This window comes from Odocoileus virginianus, chromosome 6 (assembly GCF_023699985.2).
Source record: "Odocoileus virginianus isolate 20LAN1187 ecotype Illinois chromosome 6, Ovbor_1.2, whole genome shotgun sequence".
NCBI classification, from domain to species: domain Eukaryota; kingdom Metazoa; phylum Chordata; class Mammalia; order Artiodactyla; family Cervidae; genus Odocoileus; species Odocoileus virginianus.
Genome location: NC_069679.1, coordinates 61,419,908 through 61,441,203, shown reverse-complemented (window position 1 = coordinate 61,441,203; position 21,296 = coordinate 61,419,908). Strand labels below are relative to the sequence as shown.

The following is a 21,296-nucleotide window of genomic DNA, read 5'->3' as shown; positions in this document are numbered from 1 at the left end:
CACATATTTAGAACGTAAGTATAAAATACAGTATGGACTTAGACTAATCAATGGTTGACCTGTGGTATGCATCACAATTGCCAATAGAATTTTTCTCCCCAGATATTTGTGCCTAGATCCCAACCCTGGAAATTCAAATAGTAGGCTTGGCATGTTGGTTTAAACTACAATTTTCTGTGTACAACAGGTTTAATAAATTGGTACTGCTATATGTTACATATGAAAATTGCTGAGAGTAAATTCTGAGTTCTCATCACAAGAAAAAACTTTTCTTTTTTAAAAATTTTGTATGTATGTAAAATGATGGATGTTTGCTAAACTTATTATGGTAATCATTACATGATGTATATAAGTCAAATTATTTTGCTGCCCACCTTAGGCTTATTCAGTGCTGTATGTGAATTATATCTCAATAAAACTGGCAGAAAAAAATAGACGAAGTCCATTAAAAAATAATAATAAAAAAAATACAATCTTCCCGATGATTCTGATGAGCATTCCTAGATGTTCAAGGTCTGTGTTTCATCTATGGGTGCTTATAAAGTTTACATATTTTGAGTCTCATCCTCAATTTACCAAGTCAGAATCTTTGGAGGTGAGCACTTGGGAATCCTTCTATTAATTAAACACCCAGGTGATTCTTAAGCTACAGCACTTTGAGAACTATTAGCAGGTCTTATAGCAGAAATTTAACAGGCTAGCCAGCAAATTTGAAAACTGAGAAAAACTTATTTTTAGCTATAACTACATATATATATCACTAGCTAACTAGGTGGCGCAGTGGTAAAGAATCCGCTTGCCAATGCAGGAGACACAAGAGACCTGGGTTTGATACCTGGGTCAGGAGGATTCCCCTGGAGTAGGAAATGGCAACTTACTCCACTATTCTTGCCTAGAAATTTTCATGAACAGAGAAGCCTGGCAAGCTATAGTCCATGGGGTAGCGAAGAGTCAGACATCGCTGAGTGACTGAGCATGCACGTATATACACATACCACAACTATGTTTGTCAGGCAGAACACTGAACCGAGTGAGCAGTAAAATTGCTGGGAGAACAAGATACAATTGCCAGGAATAAAAAGCTAGAGGTACAACTCAATGATAAGTCAGTAATAAGTGTGTGCATAGTAAAACCAGTAACTCTTCCTCGAAAAGATCAGAGCATAATTAGGCTTTGCATGTGCTTTTACATGTGCTCAAGTAGTGTCCAACTCTGCGACTCCATGGATGGTAGCCTGCTAGGCTCCTCTATCCATGGGATTTTTCAGGCAAGAAGACTGGAGTGGATTGCCATTTCCTCTCCAGGAAATCTTTCTGACCCAGGTATCGAACCCATGTCTCCTGCATCTCCTGTATTGGCAGACGGATTCTTTACCATGGAATAAAGATGACTAAATGAAAAATGTGACAATGGTGCGATGTTTTTTCAGTTCTCTGAAATAATTTTTTACAAGTCAGTTCTTAAAACTCTTTATGAATGTCACAAACGTCAGAGCGTTGCGACTCACTCTCCGTAAGGCTGTGATTTACCGGCTTTCCCAGAATCATATCACCTGTTCTACCACTCTTCTCCCTTCGCATTACCTCCCTTCTCACCTTGTAAATTCCATTCCATTTCCCTTATCATATGCTTTCTGATAGTAACAGGACTGAGACTGGTAATCAAGGTCAGTGACATTAAACTTTATGCACGTGTATATTCAGAAAAATGTATCCTTTAAAATAAATTTTTTTTTATATGGAGCATTTTTAAAGACTTTGTTGAATTTGTTACAATACTGCTTCTATTTTATATTTTAGTTTTTTAGCCCTGAGGCATGTGGGATCTTTACTCTCTAACCAGGGATCGAACCCACAATGCCTGCATTGGTAGGTGAAGTCTTAATCACTGGACCACCAGGAAAGTCCCAGAAAAATGTTTAATTATTTGCTTAAAATATAACAAGATACATAAGTTATAACAATCAAGTTTTTTCTCTTATAGTAGGGGGAAAACACATGTATCAGAACAAAGGTATATACACAGAAATCATATCCTGAAGATTTTTCCTATTTATTTCTAAACCCGGACCATGTTGAAGTTTCTGAAAATAATGACAAAAGAGAAGCTCTTCTGAAGCCATGGCTTGATTCTCCACCTACACTAATCCATCCTATCCAATGTTACAAAATAAATTTTCAACTAACCTTCTGATCCTGTTTGTCTATAAAAAGAGGATAAATAACACTATTACTAAGCAGCAGCTCTCAGATTCCACCTAAGAATAATGCCCCTGTATTTAATATGGCCTATGCCTTTCCACAAATCAGAAGCTTAACACAGAATTTTTTAATTAAAATATAAAGAAATTTAAGGATGTTTTTACTTAGGAATAGAAGAAAGAGACACAAGTACCTTCAGATATTTGAAAAGGATGTCATACAGAAGGCAGATTTGGCAATTTATGCAATTTCAGAAAGTAGCAAGTGGGAGTTAACATGGCAGGCTTTATTCAATAGAGTGAAGTAGTGCTGAAGGTAAACTCTGAGAATTTCAAATTTTTATTCTTATTTTGGTGGTGATGTAAGAAAAAAGGGGAAAAAGCATGTTCTGGATCATCTAGAAGATCTCTATAAGGTCTCTATTCTTGCTACAAACCGTCTATGTTTGAGATTGCATATGGTTATGATCAAATTGGTACCAAACAATCACTAAAAGGAACAGGGTTACATTTTTAAATCTGGTAAAATCATGTTGAGGTCACTAGGCACATCTCAAAGGTTTACAAGTATTACTTTGCTCCAAAAGAGATCTAAACATTAGCTGGTGTTGAGAAATATTGGAATAAAGAACTTTCTAACATTTAAAGCTGCAAAAAATGAATAGACTGTTTTTTAAGAGTGCTTTTTGTGTGTCTCTAAGAAAATTCGTCGGCTCCAAAATCACTGCGGACAATAACTGCAGCCATGAAATTAAAAAACACTTGCTCCTTGGAAGAAAAGCTACGACAAACCGAGACAGCGTATTTAAAAGCATACTTTGCCAACAAAGGTCCGTCTAGTCAAAGCTATGTTTTTTTCCAGTATTCATGGATGGATGTGAGAATTGAACCATAAAGCTGAGCGCTGAAGAACTGATACTTTTGAACTGTGGTTTTAAAGAAGACTCTTGAGAGTCCCTTGGACTACAAGGAGATCAAGCCAATCTAAAGGAAATCAATCCTGAATAATCATTGGAAGGACTGATGCTGAAGCCAAAGCTCCAATACTTTGGCCACCTAATGTGAAGAGCTGACTCACTGGAAAAGACCCTGATGTTGGGAAAGATTGAGGGCAAGAGAAGGGGGCAACGGAGGATGAGATGGTTGGGTGGCATCACTGACTTAATGGACATGAGTTTGAACAAACTCATGGAGATAGTGAAGGACACGTAAGCCTGGCGTGCTGCAGTCTATAGGGTCGCAAAAAGTTGGACATGACTGACCAACTGAACAACAAAGAAAATTCTCAGAGTAGACTGGCAAATTTGTAAACACATTATAGAGGATATTCCTGTGATGGTTGATATTAAACTAATAATACTTAAATCCTAAAGTCAATTATTTTGCAAGAATCTCAAACCTAAAATCACACTGTACTAAAAAATAGAAGATGGAACACAAAATAAATGAATCAATTAATACCAAAAACTATTTAACTATGGCCTGAGCCATCAACAATTCACTGCTCTGCTTAACAAATAAGATGCACAAATGTCTGCTGAATAAATAAATGGGCAATAATCTATTATAGGCCATGGTGCTTAGGTGTTAAGAGTAGTGGTCTAGGGCTGAAAAAAATTTTTGAACCATTGACTTATTATCCAAGAAAATATCCCTTCCTTCACTCCTAATGAAGGCTCTACTGACTTGAAACATAACTCATTTAAACATTTTAGCTATGTTACTGCAAAGGTAGGCAATTTCCAACTCTTCTCCACAAACAGGCTAAATAGACATTTAATGAAATTTTGACCCCCAAAATGCATGGAAAAGTAGGCTTTCTTAATTTTCCATCCTGACAACCAAATAACCTTCAGAGTATTTTTCTTCCTTTACTATTACCACTGTAGAAAATGATTATTTTAGAATGTCTATACAAAAAAAGTATCTCCGTGTAATTTTCAAAGGCCATATGTTCATAGAGAAATACCAATGTAGAGGAAAAGCAGCACTAACTGTTCTTACCACTATTATAAGTTCACTGATAGTTTGGCTCAAAAGGACATCAGCCTTGGTCAGATTGTCCTGAAGAAGGCTTGATGGATTCTAAATAATATCATGAGATTTCAGGGACGTGGAACTCTTCTGAAAACAATAAATATAATAACTGTATGAATACAATTATGCTTTCCAGTTTATTAAGCCCTTACTTTATGCCAAGAACTGTTACAAGCATTCCACATGGGTTAATATCTTGTTTGTCCTCACAACAATCCTATAAGGCAATTATTCTTATCCTAATTTACATATGAACAAAGTGAGACCTAGAGAGGTAAAGCAACTTGTGCAAGATTACACAACTGAAGGAGCAAAGCAAGCAGCCAGCCTCTATAGAGCTAAAGCTCTTAGCCAGTAGTCAGTCACTACGACATTTCTCTTAGAGAAATGAAATGAAAACCCTAGTCCAGAGAAGAGATTTTAAGCTTCCCCAAAGGCACACAGCAAGAACAGTTGTAGACTGACCAGGCTTGAAAGAAGACTCTGTAGCATACGAATTCAGGCACTTTGCAACAAAAACCTATAGCCCGTCCATTGGGCTACCAGCACTGATCAAGAGTCCTTTACAAGGAGATAATTAATAATCTACATCAAGACAATCAAATAATATACAAAATGATATTTGACTCATGTAATCAGAGGACTCCATTTACATAGTTAAAAATAATGATCCAAGCAGGGCAAACTGGCATTCATCCAGGAGACTGATATGTAGATACTAAAAGACAGAGGGAGTTTTTCTTCTTTTTCCTTTTTATCATCACAAACTGTATGGAGGCAAGCATGGGAATGCTTAGCGGCCATATTTCCTACCATATTAACAAACTGTCGGTGGCAGAATGAGGCAACATGTAAATCGAGCAAACTATAAACCAAGTAAAATTCAAGAGAAAGCCTGAGATTATATTTTAAGGACATCACTTAAGATACTGGGTCTAGCTGTCCCTTAAACCAAAGCCAAATTGTGTGAGCTAGTAACAGCCTCCCCATCCAGCCCGTGAAGCTAGTTTGAGCTCTGTTTCATCACTTGCAATAAAAAGAATCCTAATATACTAACAAACAGCCAGTGTTTCATATTAAAAACAAACTTTAATGATGATCAAGTATAAGAAAAGGGCACTCTCAAATACTGCTAGAGAATATAAACTGATCTAAACTTACTAGATGTTTAGATTGTAAGACATGTTTGTTAAAGATGAAACAAAAGTAGATATTTTCCACATTTACCTAGCTGATTTTCCACAACCATACACATATGCGTCTTAGTAATATAAACTTTTTATTTGGTGTTCTGCATATATAGGAGAGTACCTGGTGGCTCAGTCAGTAAGGACTCCACCAGCAATGCAGGAAACCTGGTTTGATGCCTGAGTGGGGATTAAGATGCCCTGGAGAAGGAAATGGCAACCTACTCAGGTATTCTTGCCTGGAGAATCCCAGGGACAGAGGAGCCTTGTGGGCTACAGTCCATCAGGTTGCAAAGAGTCAGTCATGACTGAGCAACTAAGATACACACACACTGCATATATAGAATTAGTTTTTAACACATACCTTAAGATAGAATATTGAGTTATCTTCAAGGCTTGTACATGTTACATAAGTATATTTTATTAACACAATGTGTTTTTTAATCTGATATTAATCAGTTCAGTTCAGTCACTCAGTCACATCCAACTCTTTGCGACCCCATGGACTGCAGCACGCCAGGCTTCCCTGTTCATCACCAAACTCCTGGAGCCTGCTCAAACTCACATCTATCAAGTCAGAGATGTCATCCAACCATCTCATCCTCTGTTGTCCCCTTCTCCTCTGGTATTAATAAATAGCATAAATATTTAAGTGACAAAAAAGTTAAAATTCAAGATTCAAAATGGTTCTAAAGTAGCACAAGAGATGCAGATGCCCCAGTATAAGAAAAATTCCTATGAAAAGAGCAACATAGAAGAGCAATGATGACTTCCAAAAAATCCTCTTAAAATCATTCTCTGCTTTCTTTGTTCACTCAGTTATTCTCATTGTTTCATTTATTCATTCAAATGCTTATTAAGAGGTCACTGTATACCAGTAATCTCTTTTACATTACAAGTTTCAAGTTAGGTCTATTTGTGATCTTGTTCATTGAAACGTTTCAATTTCACAACTGAAAAAAAGAGGAAGGAATCACTTTAAAGAAATTTGCTGCATCTGAATTCTCAAGAAAAGATTTATATGTAAGAACAGAAATACACTCAACTCAAAGACTTAAACGTTCTGCCTTTAAACTTTATGTTTATGTTTACCATAGTATGATTCATTTGGAAAAATAAATTCTTACAAACTATTAGAAAAAGTGGAGAAGCACATGGAAATGTCACTAATAAGGGGAAACACAATATTAACTAGTAGTTATTTTAAACACTGTTAACTTTGAAACCAATAGGTAGAACTACAGTAGAACTGCAAGAACTGCAGTGAGTTATATTCCATTACTAAATTCTGTCCCATTTACGAAACAATAAATTTTGAAAATCATACTTGGGAATAATCTTTATGTTCAATATTATAACCTAGTGAAATTTTTAAATGAAAACACTCATAACAGGTGAGATCAGCAGAGCAAAGAAAACATAACACCTTGAGAATAGTTTTCTAATATAAGTAAGTCACTTCAATTATTGTTTTAAATACTTTAAAACAAAGTTACTAATGAAATGGGACTTTAGCAACAATATAACAGGCAGAGACCATTTTAAACACTAAACACTTTTCTGAGAAAGTACTGGTACACCAAATCTTTCAAAGTCACTAGAAAAACTTAATTCTCATTTTACAGATGCTTAACCTCACTTCTGATAAAGCTTCTAGTGGCAACTCTTCTCTGTTGTTTTAAGTTGGTTAATTATCCACAAACAAACCCTTAAAAACACAACCACTTCAACGTATCCATTATGATGGCTACTATCATAAAAACAAAAAAAATAACAAGTGTTGGGAAGGATGTGGAGAAAATAGGAACGCCCGTGCATTGTAAGTGGAACTGGAAGTGGGGCAGCCACTATGGAAAACAATATGGGCAGCGCCTTAAACAATTTAAAAGAAGAGTTATCATATGATCCAGCAATCTACTTCTGGGTATACATACAAAATAACTGAACACAAGATCTCCAAGAGATATTTGCACACCCATGTTCACAGAGTCACTATTCATAATAGTCAACAAGTGGAAGCAACTGATAATAGAAATTTTCACATATTGAGGTATGAAGAAATTCTGGCTGTACATGAGTTAAATTTTATGCTAACTAGAACAGACTGTGGTTTACCAAATATACACTGTACATATGCTTCAGTTATTAAAAACAAAAAAAGGGCACACTGACCAGAAGTATGATTTCAATTCTGTCATTTTTGCCTTGTGCTTGTTTTTTCATCTTTCCTTGCTCTTTACCATTTGTTTTCTATGCTAAATGGTGTTTTCTTTCATCCACTGATTTAAAAGTTATGTCTATTTTTGTTCTACAAATGATTTCTTCAATTAAAAAATATATTTGGGGGAAAAAAAAGATTAAATGCCTCCCTTTGGGATGCCAGAGCTGGTACTCCTTGGATGATAAGGCTCCCTTCCCAGGTGCCAAGGCCATACTGACTCTCTATGTACATGCTGGTCTTTTTGTTTTTGTTTTTGAAACCTTGAATGAATGTATCCCTATTGTTCTAACAAGACATAAACTGTGCTGAAACCATGCTTCTTCAGAGCAGTTTCTCAGTAATCTGGGAGGCTGTCTTTTGGGCTACAGTCCTCAGTTTGGTTCAAAGAAAATCCTTTCCTATGTCTACTATAGATTGTTTATTGATTATTTTTGTTGATATAATCTAAGTGTCCATTGAAAGATGAAAGGATAAACAAAATGTGTTATACATTATTCAGCCTTAAAAAGGAAGAAAGTTTTCACACATGCTACAACATGGGTGATCTTAAGGGCATTATATTAAGTGAAATAAGTGAACTGAAAATTTCTCAGTCATGTTCAACTCTTTGCGACCCCATGGACTGTAGCCTGCCAAGCTCCGCTGTCCATGGAATTCTCCAGGCCAGAATACTGGAGTAGGTTGCCATTTCCTTCTCCAGGGGATCTTCCCAACCCAGAGCTCGAACCCAGGTCTCCCATATTGCAGGTGGATTCTTTACCATCTGAGCCACCAGGGAAGCCCCAGTGAAATAAACCAGTCACAAAATGACAAAAATTGTATGATTCTACTTATAAGAGGAATTTAGTAGTCAAACTCATAGAAACAGAGCAGAATGATGGTTGCCAGAAGGTAGGAAGAAGGGGAAATTGGGGATAGTTGTTTAATAGTTAGAGTTTCAATTTTACAAGGTGAAAAAGTTCCAGATATTGGTTATACAACAATGTGAATATACATAACACTATTGAGTTGTACATTTAGAAATAGTGAAGATGGGAAATTTTATGTTGTTTTTTAAAACCACAACTTAAAAAACCCCATAATCATTTCAAAAGCTTTGGGAGAAAAAAGTCATAAGGTAATCACTTATAAATGTTTTTATAGAATTAATTTTATATTTTTTCTAAAAGAATCGTATGTGGCAAAGATATGAGTTTGTTATTTTTTACTGCAGAAAACACAACTTTTAATATAAAACTCAATACACATACAAAATACTTAATTTTTTGATGCTCCAAGAGACAGAGATACAATTATTTTTAAAATTCCAAGGCCTATTACAAATTTGAAAATTATCATTATACTTTTACCAAAAGTAGCAACAAGAAGATTGGCTTATCTTAGTTTCAAATTTTTTTCTAACCCTCTAGTTAAGCAGAAAACACACAACACATACATCACAAACAGCAGAAGGCTGAGTATAAAATCCACCAACTTGGATAATCAGTCCCAATGTTTATAAAAGAAAAAAGAGAAAGAAAGAAACAAGGGGGAAAAAGAGCATTCTTCTTATGAATTAAAATCAATTTCTTAATAGAAAACTAATCCAACAACACATTTAAGTCAGTATTTTCTCCTGCTTGGAAAACCAGGCCTATGTTAACAATCTCAGACAGGAAAGAATATAGTACTTTAAATATCTAAATTTTTAAAAATTATATTTTAAGAGGACAAGTCTATACACAAGCACAATAATCTAACCCAAATCTTTAACACCCATGCATGGTAAGGTTTTTACTTTACCACCAAACATAAAGACTGTCGTAAGTTCTTCTGAAAAAAATCAGTCGAGAGACATCCCTCAGCCTTCTGCACACCATTCTTAACATACAACAATAGAATGTCACCACGAAATCTTTACCTTGAGCCCAAACCCCAATAAAGCTTCGAAGACAATGAAAGTCAATAGGTAGAAAGATTCGATGTTATCTAAACTGCACAAAATGCTTCGTAGTGGACCACAGTAATGAACTACCACACTTAATCTAAAACAACATGGTAGTTCAGTAAACACATACATGTGGAAGAGTGCACTAATATAAATATTATACAAATTGAGCTACAAAAACCAGATAAATAATACAGACTTGAAGCCTGGCCTTGAGATAAAAGCCAATGATCTTACCTCTGGACAAATTCATAAGTAAAGGACAGTTTTACTATGCAGCCTCATATGTTTTACCACACTTATTTTATCAACTCATCATATTTAGGAAAGATTAATATTTACACAACTGTTTACTCCAAACTGGCATTAAGACAAAAAAAGAAAAAGGTTTGTTACTGCCACTTGTAAGACTGCAGTGCCTTGCACATACCCTGCTAAAATGAACTGACTAGTATATGTGATTATGACTCCAGTCTCAGAAGTCCAGAGAAAATTTTTAGTAGCCTATTTGGGGAGGAAACAAGGGGGTAAGGAAATGTGAAAAAAGGGGGCCTGTGGTAGACACTAGATCAGATGCTCAAGAATACTTGATGCCAGATGCCAACATAATTCAGGTACTGTTTTATCTAAAAAGAATCCCTTTAAACTTGTGGGTCCAATGATAGTGTTTTCATTTTTAGGAGATAAAGAAAAGAAAGGAGAGAGAAGAAGAAGTAACACAAACACCTGGAAGGACTTGCAAAACAAAACAAAAGAAGTTTTTAAGTGTTGTGGAAGTTCAAATTAAAACTTTAACAAGTAACATCTACTTTCAAGTATATAATGTTACCAAAACTCCTAAACCAAGCACTAGGCATTATCTCATTTAATCTTCTCAATAACCGCTAAGATGGCTGCTATTATTATCATCATTTCAAAAGGAGGAAATAAGCTCAGAAGCATTCAGTAATAACTTGCCCAGGCTCACAAAGCTAACAAGTAAAAAGCTGGACTCAGAGGTGTCAGGTTCAAATCTTAAGCTCTTAACCATCAGACAACCTCTTCAAAGAGGAAATCAAAGTAAAATTGTAACAAGAAAAATGTTCACTAGTGAATGAGAGGTTCTTGATTTTTAATGACCAAAGTTAAGAAGTTAAGGAATGTCCATTCTCAGAGATTTTAATGATACAACTATGTTTTGAAAACTCTGAAGGAATTTGCCCTGAAACCTAAAAGAGAACAATAATGAACCTCTTGACAGTGCACTGAAATCTAAAATTCAATATTAACGTGCTATTAAGTCCAATCCCTGTTACTAAGCAGTCAACATGAAATTTCCTATGTGAAATCTATTATAACCATACCCAACTTCTGTTCTGATTTCTTTTAATCCTTTAGCTTTTGAGTTTCCCATCCCTCCTTTAAAAAAGGATAAATCTGTTTCCCTCACCTGCACCCTACGGGCTCATTTAGTAGAAAAATTCGAAGGAGAAAAATCTCTGCCCCTCGATCTACCAGTTTTCTTTTTTAAAAGTTTTAAAATTGTTAGAAAAGGATTAAAAAAAAGACCTCTTTAACAAACAGCACCTATAAGTTGTTGAGTACCATTTGTTGTGTTTAACTTATCAGTTTTAACAACTTCTGTAATAAGAAACATTAAATCCAATCCAAGTTTATGCTAAATTTTCAAATGAGAGTATTTTGCAAATAACAAATGGGACTGAGGAAAATTAAGAACTGGTTTAGACTTGGGAGTGAAGCACAGTAGGTAATTAATTCATTTATATTAAAGCTGCTTATGCTCTTCTCAACTTATGAACTGCAAAGGAGATACAAGTACAATATAGCATACAAAAAGGGACTGACTGATACATAACTTCATGTACAATGTTAAATATGTTTTAGCACTAAGAACAAAATATTGACAATACACTGAGGTGATGTGCCTTAGGTTTACAGCAGCCTCATCATTTCATCAAAAGCCTTGTTAAATCACCTCTACAAAATTAATTGCAATTAATTCCTGGCAACTCTTGGAATCAGGACTAGATCTGTTTACTCACTTTTTAAATTTTATATACGCTTTCTCTGGTGTATACAAACTGAGAACCTATCATTCTATTAGAGAAAGACCAAAAAAGAATTCACAAAATCGCAGGAACATAAACAAGTTTATCTTCTGCTGATACTGATTAGGGCACTTAATCTGTCCCAGAAGAGTGCAAGGACTTAACAGTAAAGCCAGCCTACTAACCAGAACTCGTAGCATAAATCTTCAATTCCTTAAAATAATTTCCTCAAAGGTTAAAATACCAGAGTGGACCAAAAAGTTGGGGGAGGTGGTGGGGGGGGGCACTTCATTCCACTGGTTGGGCTCACAATTCTTAATCCTAATGTACCAGTTAAGACTCAAACTTAGAGGTGTTTTTAAAACTTTAAGTTATAACAAGAGGGTTATTTATTCACTTCTCGTATATTTTAATATACATCAATTTCAGAAAAATCAGTCGGGTCAATCTAAAAACTTCACAACATTTTAGTGCTGCATTTCATTTGCTCTAATCATATATCCATATACGTCCCCCACCTCCCACCAAGCTCATTAAAAGTGTTTGCCTGAATTTAGCCACCCGCTACGTTTTCACTAAGATATTTTCAAGAATGAATGAAGCATATAATTCACTTATAACATCTGGGCTCTCTTGACAGGTGATAGAAACACAGGTATCCAATTCTGATGTTCTCATTAAAATGTTACTATTTCTCTAAATTCCCGTTACTCCGACTCTTGCTCTAAGCAAGTTTTTCAACGCGATTAAAACAAAACCAAACCAAACCTGCACGTGCAAACGAAAAAGTTAGCATCCCAGGCCATCGCGGCAAATCCCTAATGCACAAAGGCAAAGACACCCGCCTGGCCGGACAACCGCAGAGCAAGATCTCACCCAACCAACCACGCCGAGCTCCTAGGTCGGAAACCAAGGGCCCCGAACCCACACTGAAGCCAGGACCTGCGTGCAGGGGCCGCCCCGGGGCCGAGTTTTCAATGGAACAGGAGAGGATGGGGGCGGGAAGGAGCGGAAGCTCGGGTGCAAGTGGCGGCGATCAAGCGGCGGCTCATTTCTCTTCCCGGGGTTTTCAGGCTGGGGGAACTCCACCCGGAGCAGGGCACGCGGCAGAAGGGGGGTTTGAGGCGGGTAGGGAGGGCGATGCGAGGCCCGGGTTGCCGGGAAAGGAGGCGAGCAGGGCCCGGCCCCCGGCCCCTGAAAGCACTTTAGACGCGTCTCCCACCCCCCACGACAAGATGGCGACGTGGACAGTGGGGAGCTCGGCCGGCGAGGCTGGGGGAGAAAGAGGGGAGGGGAGAGAGGCAGAAACAAAAAGGCGGCCCCCCGGAACGCGGAGGCCTGCCCGCGAGCCCCCGGCGGCGGGCGGGGGCGCCGGGGGGAGAAGGCGGCCGGCGGAGGGGATTGGGCTTACTTTTTCTTGTCGTTCGCGCCCCCGGCGCCCTCCATGGTGAATCGGTCCCCGCGATGCCTTCAAGGCCCGCGGCCCCCAGGCTCGCTCCGGCCTAAGCGCTGGCTCCCTCCACACGCGGGGAGGGGAGAAAAGGCACGTCCAGAGGTGGGGGGTGCGAGGCGGGAAACCCCTCGTGAGATCAGAGGAGAGAGAGCAGACGGCAATCGCAGAGGTCCAACTCCGGCTCCGAAGAGCCTCCCCTGGGGCAGCTTGTCAGGGCCCGGGCCGACGCACTGGCCAAAGAGGCAGCGAGGGCGATCCTCGCGTCCCCTCAGACGAGGCGGCTCTGTGCACTGAGGAGCTGAGGCAGCGGCAGGGGGCGGGCAAGGGCGGAGGCGCGCTCGGGGGCGCGCACGCGGAGGGGAGTGTTGGAGGCGCGCGCGCCCGCGGAGCCCGGCGCGCGCTCACACAAGCCCGCCTCACCTGAGGGGGAGGTGGGTTCCTTGAGAGCCAATGGCGAGCGACGCAGGCGGCCAGTCCCCACCCCAGCCCACGTCTGTCTCAGCCAATCAGGGGGCGGTCAGCTGAGGCACAGCTGAGACGCGCTACCGCGCTCACGTGCTCGTCTGTGTGCCGCTGCAGAGGCAAGAGAAAGGAGATGGGGTGCGGCCAGTCTGGGTCTGGGGACTCTGCGCCTTCTCCTAGAGAAAGCAGTGGCTGGCTTTGGGAGGCGCTGCTGAGAAGGGCTTTCGGTGTTTGGGTCTCAAGCCTGCATCACACTTAACTGCTGTCGGTGCAGCAAGCCTCCAGCTCTCTTTCTCATCGGCAGCTGGGCTGTGCAGGGTTGCTGCCCGCTCTGCCAAGTCCCAGTTCAAAAAAGCAGACTTTTTGCGTCGTGGCAGCAAACCCTTGGTCCTTCTACTCAGATGTGTTACAGTGGGGTCTTTCTTGCCAGGTTACCCAACCAGGCCATGTCACCGACCGCACCCTTTGCCATATAACACTAGGGTACTCTCTTTATCCATTAAGTTTCTCTGTGATGAAGTTTGATTCCTGAGTAAATACGAATGCAAATATAAAATAAACAAGCTCTTCTTGCTGTAAGCCTCTCAAGGGAAGTCGTTAAGGCAGCAGGAACTCTTAAAATCTGAAATTATTTTAAGCAATACAAATAGGTGTAAGTGACTTTAATAAAAGTATAAACCTGAATTTCGGGGGAGGGGGGCGAAAGAGTAGGAAAAATGGCTTTAGGTGGACAATTATATTCTTGTTGCTTTTCAAAGAGTAGAAAATAATCTTGGATTTAGAAAAAGGCGAAGATGACCCTTAGTTTGAGACTTACCACCTTGAATTGAGATCACCATGTAGACAGGAAAGAAGGAAAGAAAACCTTTACCAAGACCTAAGCAGGGGACCTGCACCAGAGTTAACTCAGTGGCAGCAGTATTGCCTGTTTGCTAACATGACTTTGCAAGCTACTGGATAAGACTTAATCACTACTTGACTTTTGAAGCCTACTTTTCAAGCCTGTCAGTCTTTGAAATGAAAAAGAAATGTGTTTTGAGTCCAACAAAGGAGCATTGCACACATATCTCCAGTTTGACCCTAGATTATTTTACTTGTCACCTTTGCCTTGTTAGTTACATTGCTACAATCTGGCTTCAGATTATAAATTAATGTGGATATCTGAGTAAATGTCAATTATATTGTCATGTAACAACAATGGTCTACATAACAATGGTCTACATAGATTAAACTCTGATAAGACAAAAATCAATTCACATAACACCTATTTTTAACTCATCAGCAAATCCATAGAGATAGGATTAAAGACTGATCTTAATGCTACTTCCCCACCCCCCGCCCCCCCCCCTCCCCCGGATCTACAACTGTGAATGACATACCTTCTTGAAAAGTAACATGGAAAATGCCTGAAAAAAGGAAAGGACCAAAAATACTCATGTTTTCCTTCTTAATTGTGAAAAGAATGACTCTGTAAATTAAAAATTGTTTAATGTTCTAAAAACTCAGTGTTAAGAACACTGATTCCAGAGTTAAGAGTGAGCTTAAGTATCAGATCTGATACTTACTACCAAGTCATATAACTTGTGCCTCAGTTTACTCATTTATGTCTAAACCGCAGAATCAGGGCATGATTAAATGAGATAGTACATGTAAAGTACTTAGAACGATACCTGGTACTTAGTAAACTATCAGTAAATGTTAACCATTAGTATTGTCAGGGTTGTGTTTTCATTATTCTTATCATTATTATTACCTCCAAATTTGTGCCGCTACTATTGGTAATTACTTGGGCTTATACCAAAGGTCAGCAAGTTTCAACTATCCAAGACTGCCTATTATGTTAATATAAATTCACATGTATTCTTGTTTTCAACTGTGAAACTACTCAGTGTTCCCACACTTGTATATGAGCATGATGGCAGAGATTTTCAACCATTTCCTTTTTATTTTACTGGTAAGAAATTCTCTCTGGCCAGTGATCATACCTGAAGGGTATAGTGTTTATTACAACCAAAAACTGAGCCTTTTGTAATATCAAATCTAAGTCTAAAGTTTACAGCAGAATGCTAATCCAATCAGCAAAGATATTTTTGAATAGTCATTACCTTTGCTCAGAGTTTACTTTTCCTTTCAAAAATATATAAAATACAGTATTTTATCTGTGTATGTATGTATATTTGTGTTTACCCACACATGTGAACTTGGAAAGCTGTAATATTCAGCTTGTGTTTTCACATAATCGAAAAGGAGCTAAATAGTATGCCCTAATTTAATCAATTTTGTTAACTAACAATTCTAAAAAGCAAAATTCCCTATGGGATAAAAATTTAAATTATCCTCTTTATAAACATCCATTAACAAATGCATTTAGATGATTATAATGTGACTAAACCTTAACAAACAATCATATTTAATTACTCTCTAATCTTTGTAAGTGTTCAAATTTCATTCCAAGTCACTTTGCAGAACTATCTAAGTAGGCTGAAAGATTACTCGAAAATGACGCAATTGACCCTTAACCCATATTTATAGTAGGAAGTTAGACAGTGACTCAGGAGGAGGCAGGATAAAACCAGAAATTTTAGTACTAAGTAACATAGAGTGTTGAGCCTTTTAAAGAGTGAAACACATCAGATTCAGATAATTTAGAATGCATCAAACTATATAACAAGACCTAGTGGTCAGTAAGTGATTCTTGGCTTAATATTATTCTTAGTTCTCTTCTTCTTCTCCATCTTTATCTATTCTAAGAACAACAAAAAAGCACATTATTTGGAAGGAAGTGCTTAGCAGATAATAGACATTTAAAAAGTCTCCTTTTCTTTCAAGGATCAAAACAGAAAATAAATATGTATATTTGTCTGAATTTTTGAAGAATAAGAATACACTGAGATTTTTGACACTAGCACTTTTCAATTATGATAGGTATTTTAAGTATAAATTTACAAAGAAATATCAAAGGATTTTCAGTTTCTGGTCCAACATGTAAGGAGCTTGGAAGCATCCATACTCACAGTAAGAAAAAATGCTTAACAAACTGAAAACCAACAATTCTTCTTAGATCCACCAGGGAAATGAGGCCACAAGGCAAACTGCCGCCCTGAAATTGGGAGAGACAACAGTTATAGAGAGTCACAGCTTACCAGAGGATCACAGTTTACCAGGAACAAAAGCCAGAAGTTGAAGTCAACATCACAGCTGGAGTCAACCAATATTAGTAGGAACATTTTAAACTGCAAGTGAGGAACTGCTGGAGGCTCTAGTGGACCTGCCTGAGAGTTAAAAACTGCAAACGAGGCTCAGGCTTCGAGGGGCCCCACAACTTTCTTAAATTTCAGCTCCAAGAGCCTAAGAGATTATCAGTGTGAAGATCAGAGGAAAATATCTTGCTTTTTGCATGACTAGAGAAAAAATAACCCTTTTGAAATACTTTCAGAGCATTCTGTTTTTCTTAACAAGATCCATCCTCAAGGGAAGCTATTTTACCAGAGCCTAATGTGCATTAGGGAACAGGGAACACCCAATGCCAACCCCTTTTAGCCTTCAACATGAGAGAAGGAAAGTCTCAACTCAGTCTCACAAAACAGCTGATCCCTAATCACAGGACTATAGCATGCTTTTCTTCTCCCACACCTTGCCATACCACCACATCAGTGGGGCTTTTCAGTAATAATAGAGGGTTACAGCTAAGAGAAGTACAAGCCTCAGAACCTAGTTAAAGAGTTACTGCATGCTATGCTAAGTCGCTTCAGTCATGTCCGACTCTGTGCGATCCCATGGACAGCAGCCCACCAGGCTCCTCTGTCCACGGGATTCTCTTGGCAAGAATACTGGAGTGGGTTGCCATTTCCTTCTCCTAAAAAGTTACTAGGGATATCCAAAAGCAACAAGAGAAACAAAACCAAGGACACTAGGAGAAATTTTAGCTTCAGACACCACAGCTACAGCAAACAATAGCATAGCCTATCTTCTAGCCAAACAAATATAAATTTCATAGTAAAGGCCCATCTACCTAAGTTCCTTTTACCTGATAGTCCAGGTATGGTTTTCGACAACAAAACTATGACTTGCTGACAAGCAAAAAGCATAATTGAAGAGATAAACCAAACATTAAAACCAGACTCAGATATGGCAAAGATTTTGTAATTATCAGACCAAGAATTTAATATAACTATGATTAATATGCTCTTGGATCTAATGGAAAAAGAACTATAAGAAAGAACAGATGAATAAAATAAGCAGAGATATGGGAATTCTAAGGAAGAATAAAAAAAGTACTAGAAATTGAAAGTAATGTAACAGAAATAAAGAATGTTTTTGATGGGCTCATCAGTAGACTGGACATAGCTGAGAAAAGAATGAATGAACTTGAAGATATGCCAAGAAAACAAGTCAATGAAAAAGATGGAACAAAATATCTAAGGTCTATGGGACAATTACAAAAGGTGTAACCTAACTGTAATGGAAATCCTGGGAAGGGAAGAGATATAGAAGAAATAAAGAATATGTAAAGAAACAATGGCTGAAAGTTTTCCAAAATTAATGACAGACACCAAACCACAGGTCCAGGAAATTTAGAGAATACGACATAGGATAAATATCAAAAAGTTTGTTCAAACCAGAAAAACAAAGACAAAGAGAAAATCCTGAAAGAAGTCATGGGGCAGTGGAAATACTTTACCTCTAGAGGAGGAAGGATGAGAATTACAATGGATTTCTCTTTAGAGCCATGCAAGCAAGAAGAGAGTGAGTGAAATGTTTAAAATGTTGAAAGGAAAAAAAAAAAACCACCTATCTAGAATTCTATTGCCAGTGAAATTATTCTTCAAAAGTGAGGGAGAAATAAAACGGAGGAAATTTATTGCTGGTAGATCTGCCTTATGAAAAATGTTAAAGGAAGCTTTTCAGAGAGAAGGAAAGTAATATAAATTAGAAACTCAAATCTGCATAAAAACCAGAAAAATGTTATGGAATGAATAAATGAAGGTAAAATAATTTTTAAAATGTTTTTAGTCTTAGTTGATCTAGTAAATAGCAGTTTGTTCAGAAAAATAATAGTAAAGGTATATTTGATGATTATGTTTTACAGATAATGAAATGAATGACAGGAATATTAAAAGGGATAGGAGGGAAGAATTGAGAAAACGCTAGTAAAAAGTATTTGCACTGCTGGTGAAGCAATATAATGTTTGACTTGGATTAGTCATAAAAGCATTTTGTAAACTCTAGAGCAACCACTAAATTTGTTTAGATGTGATTGATATCCCAAGAGAGGAGAGGAAATGTATAGAATGAATCATAAGGAAAGCTTCTTTTTAAAACCAAAAAAGGCAGAAAAGGAGTAGAAGACAAAAAAGAAACAAAGAACAGGGCGAATCAATAGAATTCACAGAAACAACACAAACAGAAAAACTCTGGAATGAATAATCAACAATAGCAAGATTTGGATATAAGGTTAATATACAAAAATCAATTGCTTTCCTAAATAAAGAAATAAGCAATTGAAATTTGAATTAAAAACTTACAATACTATGAACTATAGTTAATGATATCGTATTGTATACTTGAAAGATGTTGCTATGAAAGTTTTAAGGTCCTCACCATAACAAGAACAGCTATAACAAAATGGTAATTGTGTGAGGTAAAGGATGTATTAACCAACCTTAGAGTTCTCAGAATTTTGCGGAAGGTTCATGTATCAAATCTTCATGTTGTACATCTTAAACTTACACAGTATTATAAGCCAATTACATTTCAGTAAAGTTGCGGGGGAACGTGGGACTGTTTATATTAGCAGCCCCCTCCAAAAGAAATACTTAGGCAAAAATCTAACCTAATATGTACAAGACTTATGTGAGGAAATGGAGAAGGAAATGGCAACCCACTCCAGAATTCTTGCCTGGAATCCCATGGACAGAGGAGCCTGGCAGGCTACAGTCCATGGGGTCACAAAGAGCTAGACACAGCTGAGTGACTGTCACTCATTATGTGAGGAAAACTATAAAACTCTAATGAAAGAAATCAGAGAAGAGCTAGATAAATAGAGATTTCATGTTCATGGATAGGAAAACTCATAATTAGTAAGATGTCAGTTCTTCTCCCGATTGATCTATAGACTCAATGCAATCCAAAGCCCTAGCAAGTTACTTTGCAACATTGAAAAACTGATTCTACAGTTTATATGGGAAACCAAAAGATCTGAACTGTAAATACAGTATTGAAGAACAAAGTAGGAGGACTGACTCTACCAAAATTCAAGGTTTACTACAGAGCTACAGTAATCAAGACAGAGTGTTATTGTAAGAAAAGTAGACCAATGGAGCAATGAAATAGAATAGAGAACTCAGAAAAAAACCCCACAAAAATGGCCAAATGACCTTTGACAAAGAAACAAAGGCAATCCAATGGAGAAAGAATAGCCATTTCAACAAGTGGTGCTGGAATAACCGGACATGCAAAAAACTGAATCTAGAGTTCAACCTTATTACACCTTTCACAAAAGTTAACTCAAGATAGATCCTAGACCTGGATGTAAAATGCAAAGCTATAAAGTTTCTTGATGATAACATAGGAGATTATCTAGGTGACCTTCACTTTAGTACCAAAAACAGGATCCATGAATGAAAGATAGCTAAATTGGACTCCATTAAGTTAAAAACTTCTACTTTGCAAAAGACACAGCTAGGAGAGTGAAAACTCAAGCCACAAACTGGCAGAAAATATTTGCAAAACATCTCTCATAGAGGACTTCTATCCAAAATATACAAAGAACTTAAAACTCAACAATAAGAAAATAGATAACTCAATTAAAAACTGGGTAAAAATTCTGAATAGATACCTCACAAAAGAATATATACAAATGGAAAACAAGCCTAAAAGAAATGCCAAACATCATATCTTGTTAGGGAATTACACATTAAGTAACAGTGATATACCACTACATATTTAAAATGGCTAAGATCCAGAGTATCACCAAATGCTAACGCAAGGAGCACTGGGAACTCTCATATATTGCAGGTAGCAATGCACAATGGTACAGTCACGCTGAAAGACAGTTTGTCTTTTACAAAGCAAACATAGTCTTACCATACAATCCAGCAGTCACACTCCTAGATATTTACCCAAAGGAGCATGAGAATTTAAGTCCACACTAAACCTACACATAAATAGTTATAGCAACTTTATTCCTAATTGTGAAGAATTTGCAACTAAAACTTACCAAGAAGTAAATGGACAAACAATGGAATATCAATCAGTGCTAAAAAGAAATGTGCTATCAAGCCACTGAATGGCATTAAATGCATGTTTAAGGAAGATCTTAAATACATACTGCTAAGTGAAAGAAGCCGGAGAAGGCAATGGCACCCCACTCCAGTACTCTTGCCTGGAAAAGCCCATGGACAGAGGAGCCTGGTAAGCTGCAGTCCATGGGGTCACTAAGAGTTGGACACGACTGAGCGACTTCACTTTCACTTTTCACTTTCATGTGCTGGAGAAGGAAATGGCAACCCACTCCAGTGTTCTGGCCTGGAGAATCCCAGGGACGGGGGAGCCTGGTGGGCTGCTGTCTATAGGGTCGCACAGAGTCGGACATGACTGAAGTGACTTAGCAGAAAGTGAAAGAAGCCAGTCTGGAACAGCTACATTCTGTATGATTCTAGCTATATGGCATTCTGGAAAAGGCAAAACTTTTGGAGACAAAACAAATACCATTGGCTGCCAGGGATTCGGAGGAGGAGAGGAGGAATGCATAGGTGCAG

General features: G+C 37.8%; 1 protein-coding gene across 1 annotated transcript in view; it reads right to left on the bottom strand.

The window, feature by feature from the left end:
- The window catches only part of HIF1A (hypoxia inducible factor 1 subunit alpha), a 47,684-nt gene extending 34,282 nt beyond the window's left edge, over positions 1–13,402 (bottom strand). Inside the window, exon 1 of the mRNA XM_020896417.2 lies at positions 13,033–13,402. Within this exon, the coding sequence (XP_020752076.1) occupies positions 13,033–13,067 (35 nt within the window). The 5' untranslated portion in view covers positions 13,068–13,402. The remainder of the gene's footprint in view (positions 1–13,032) is intronic.
- Positions 13,403–21,296: the final 7,894 nt, after the last annotated feature.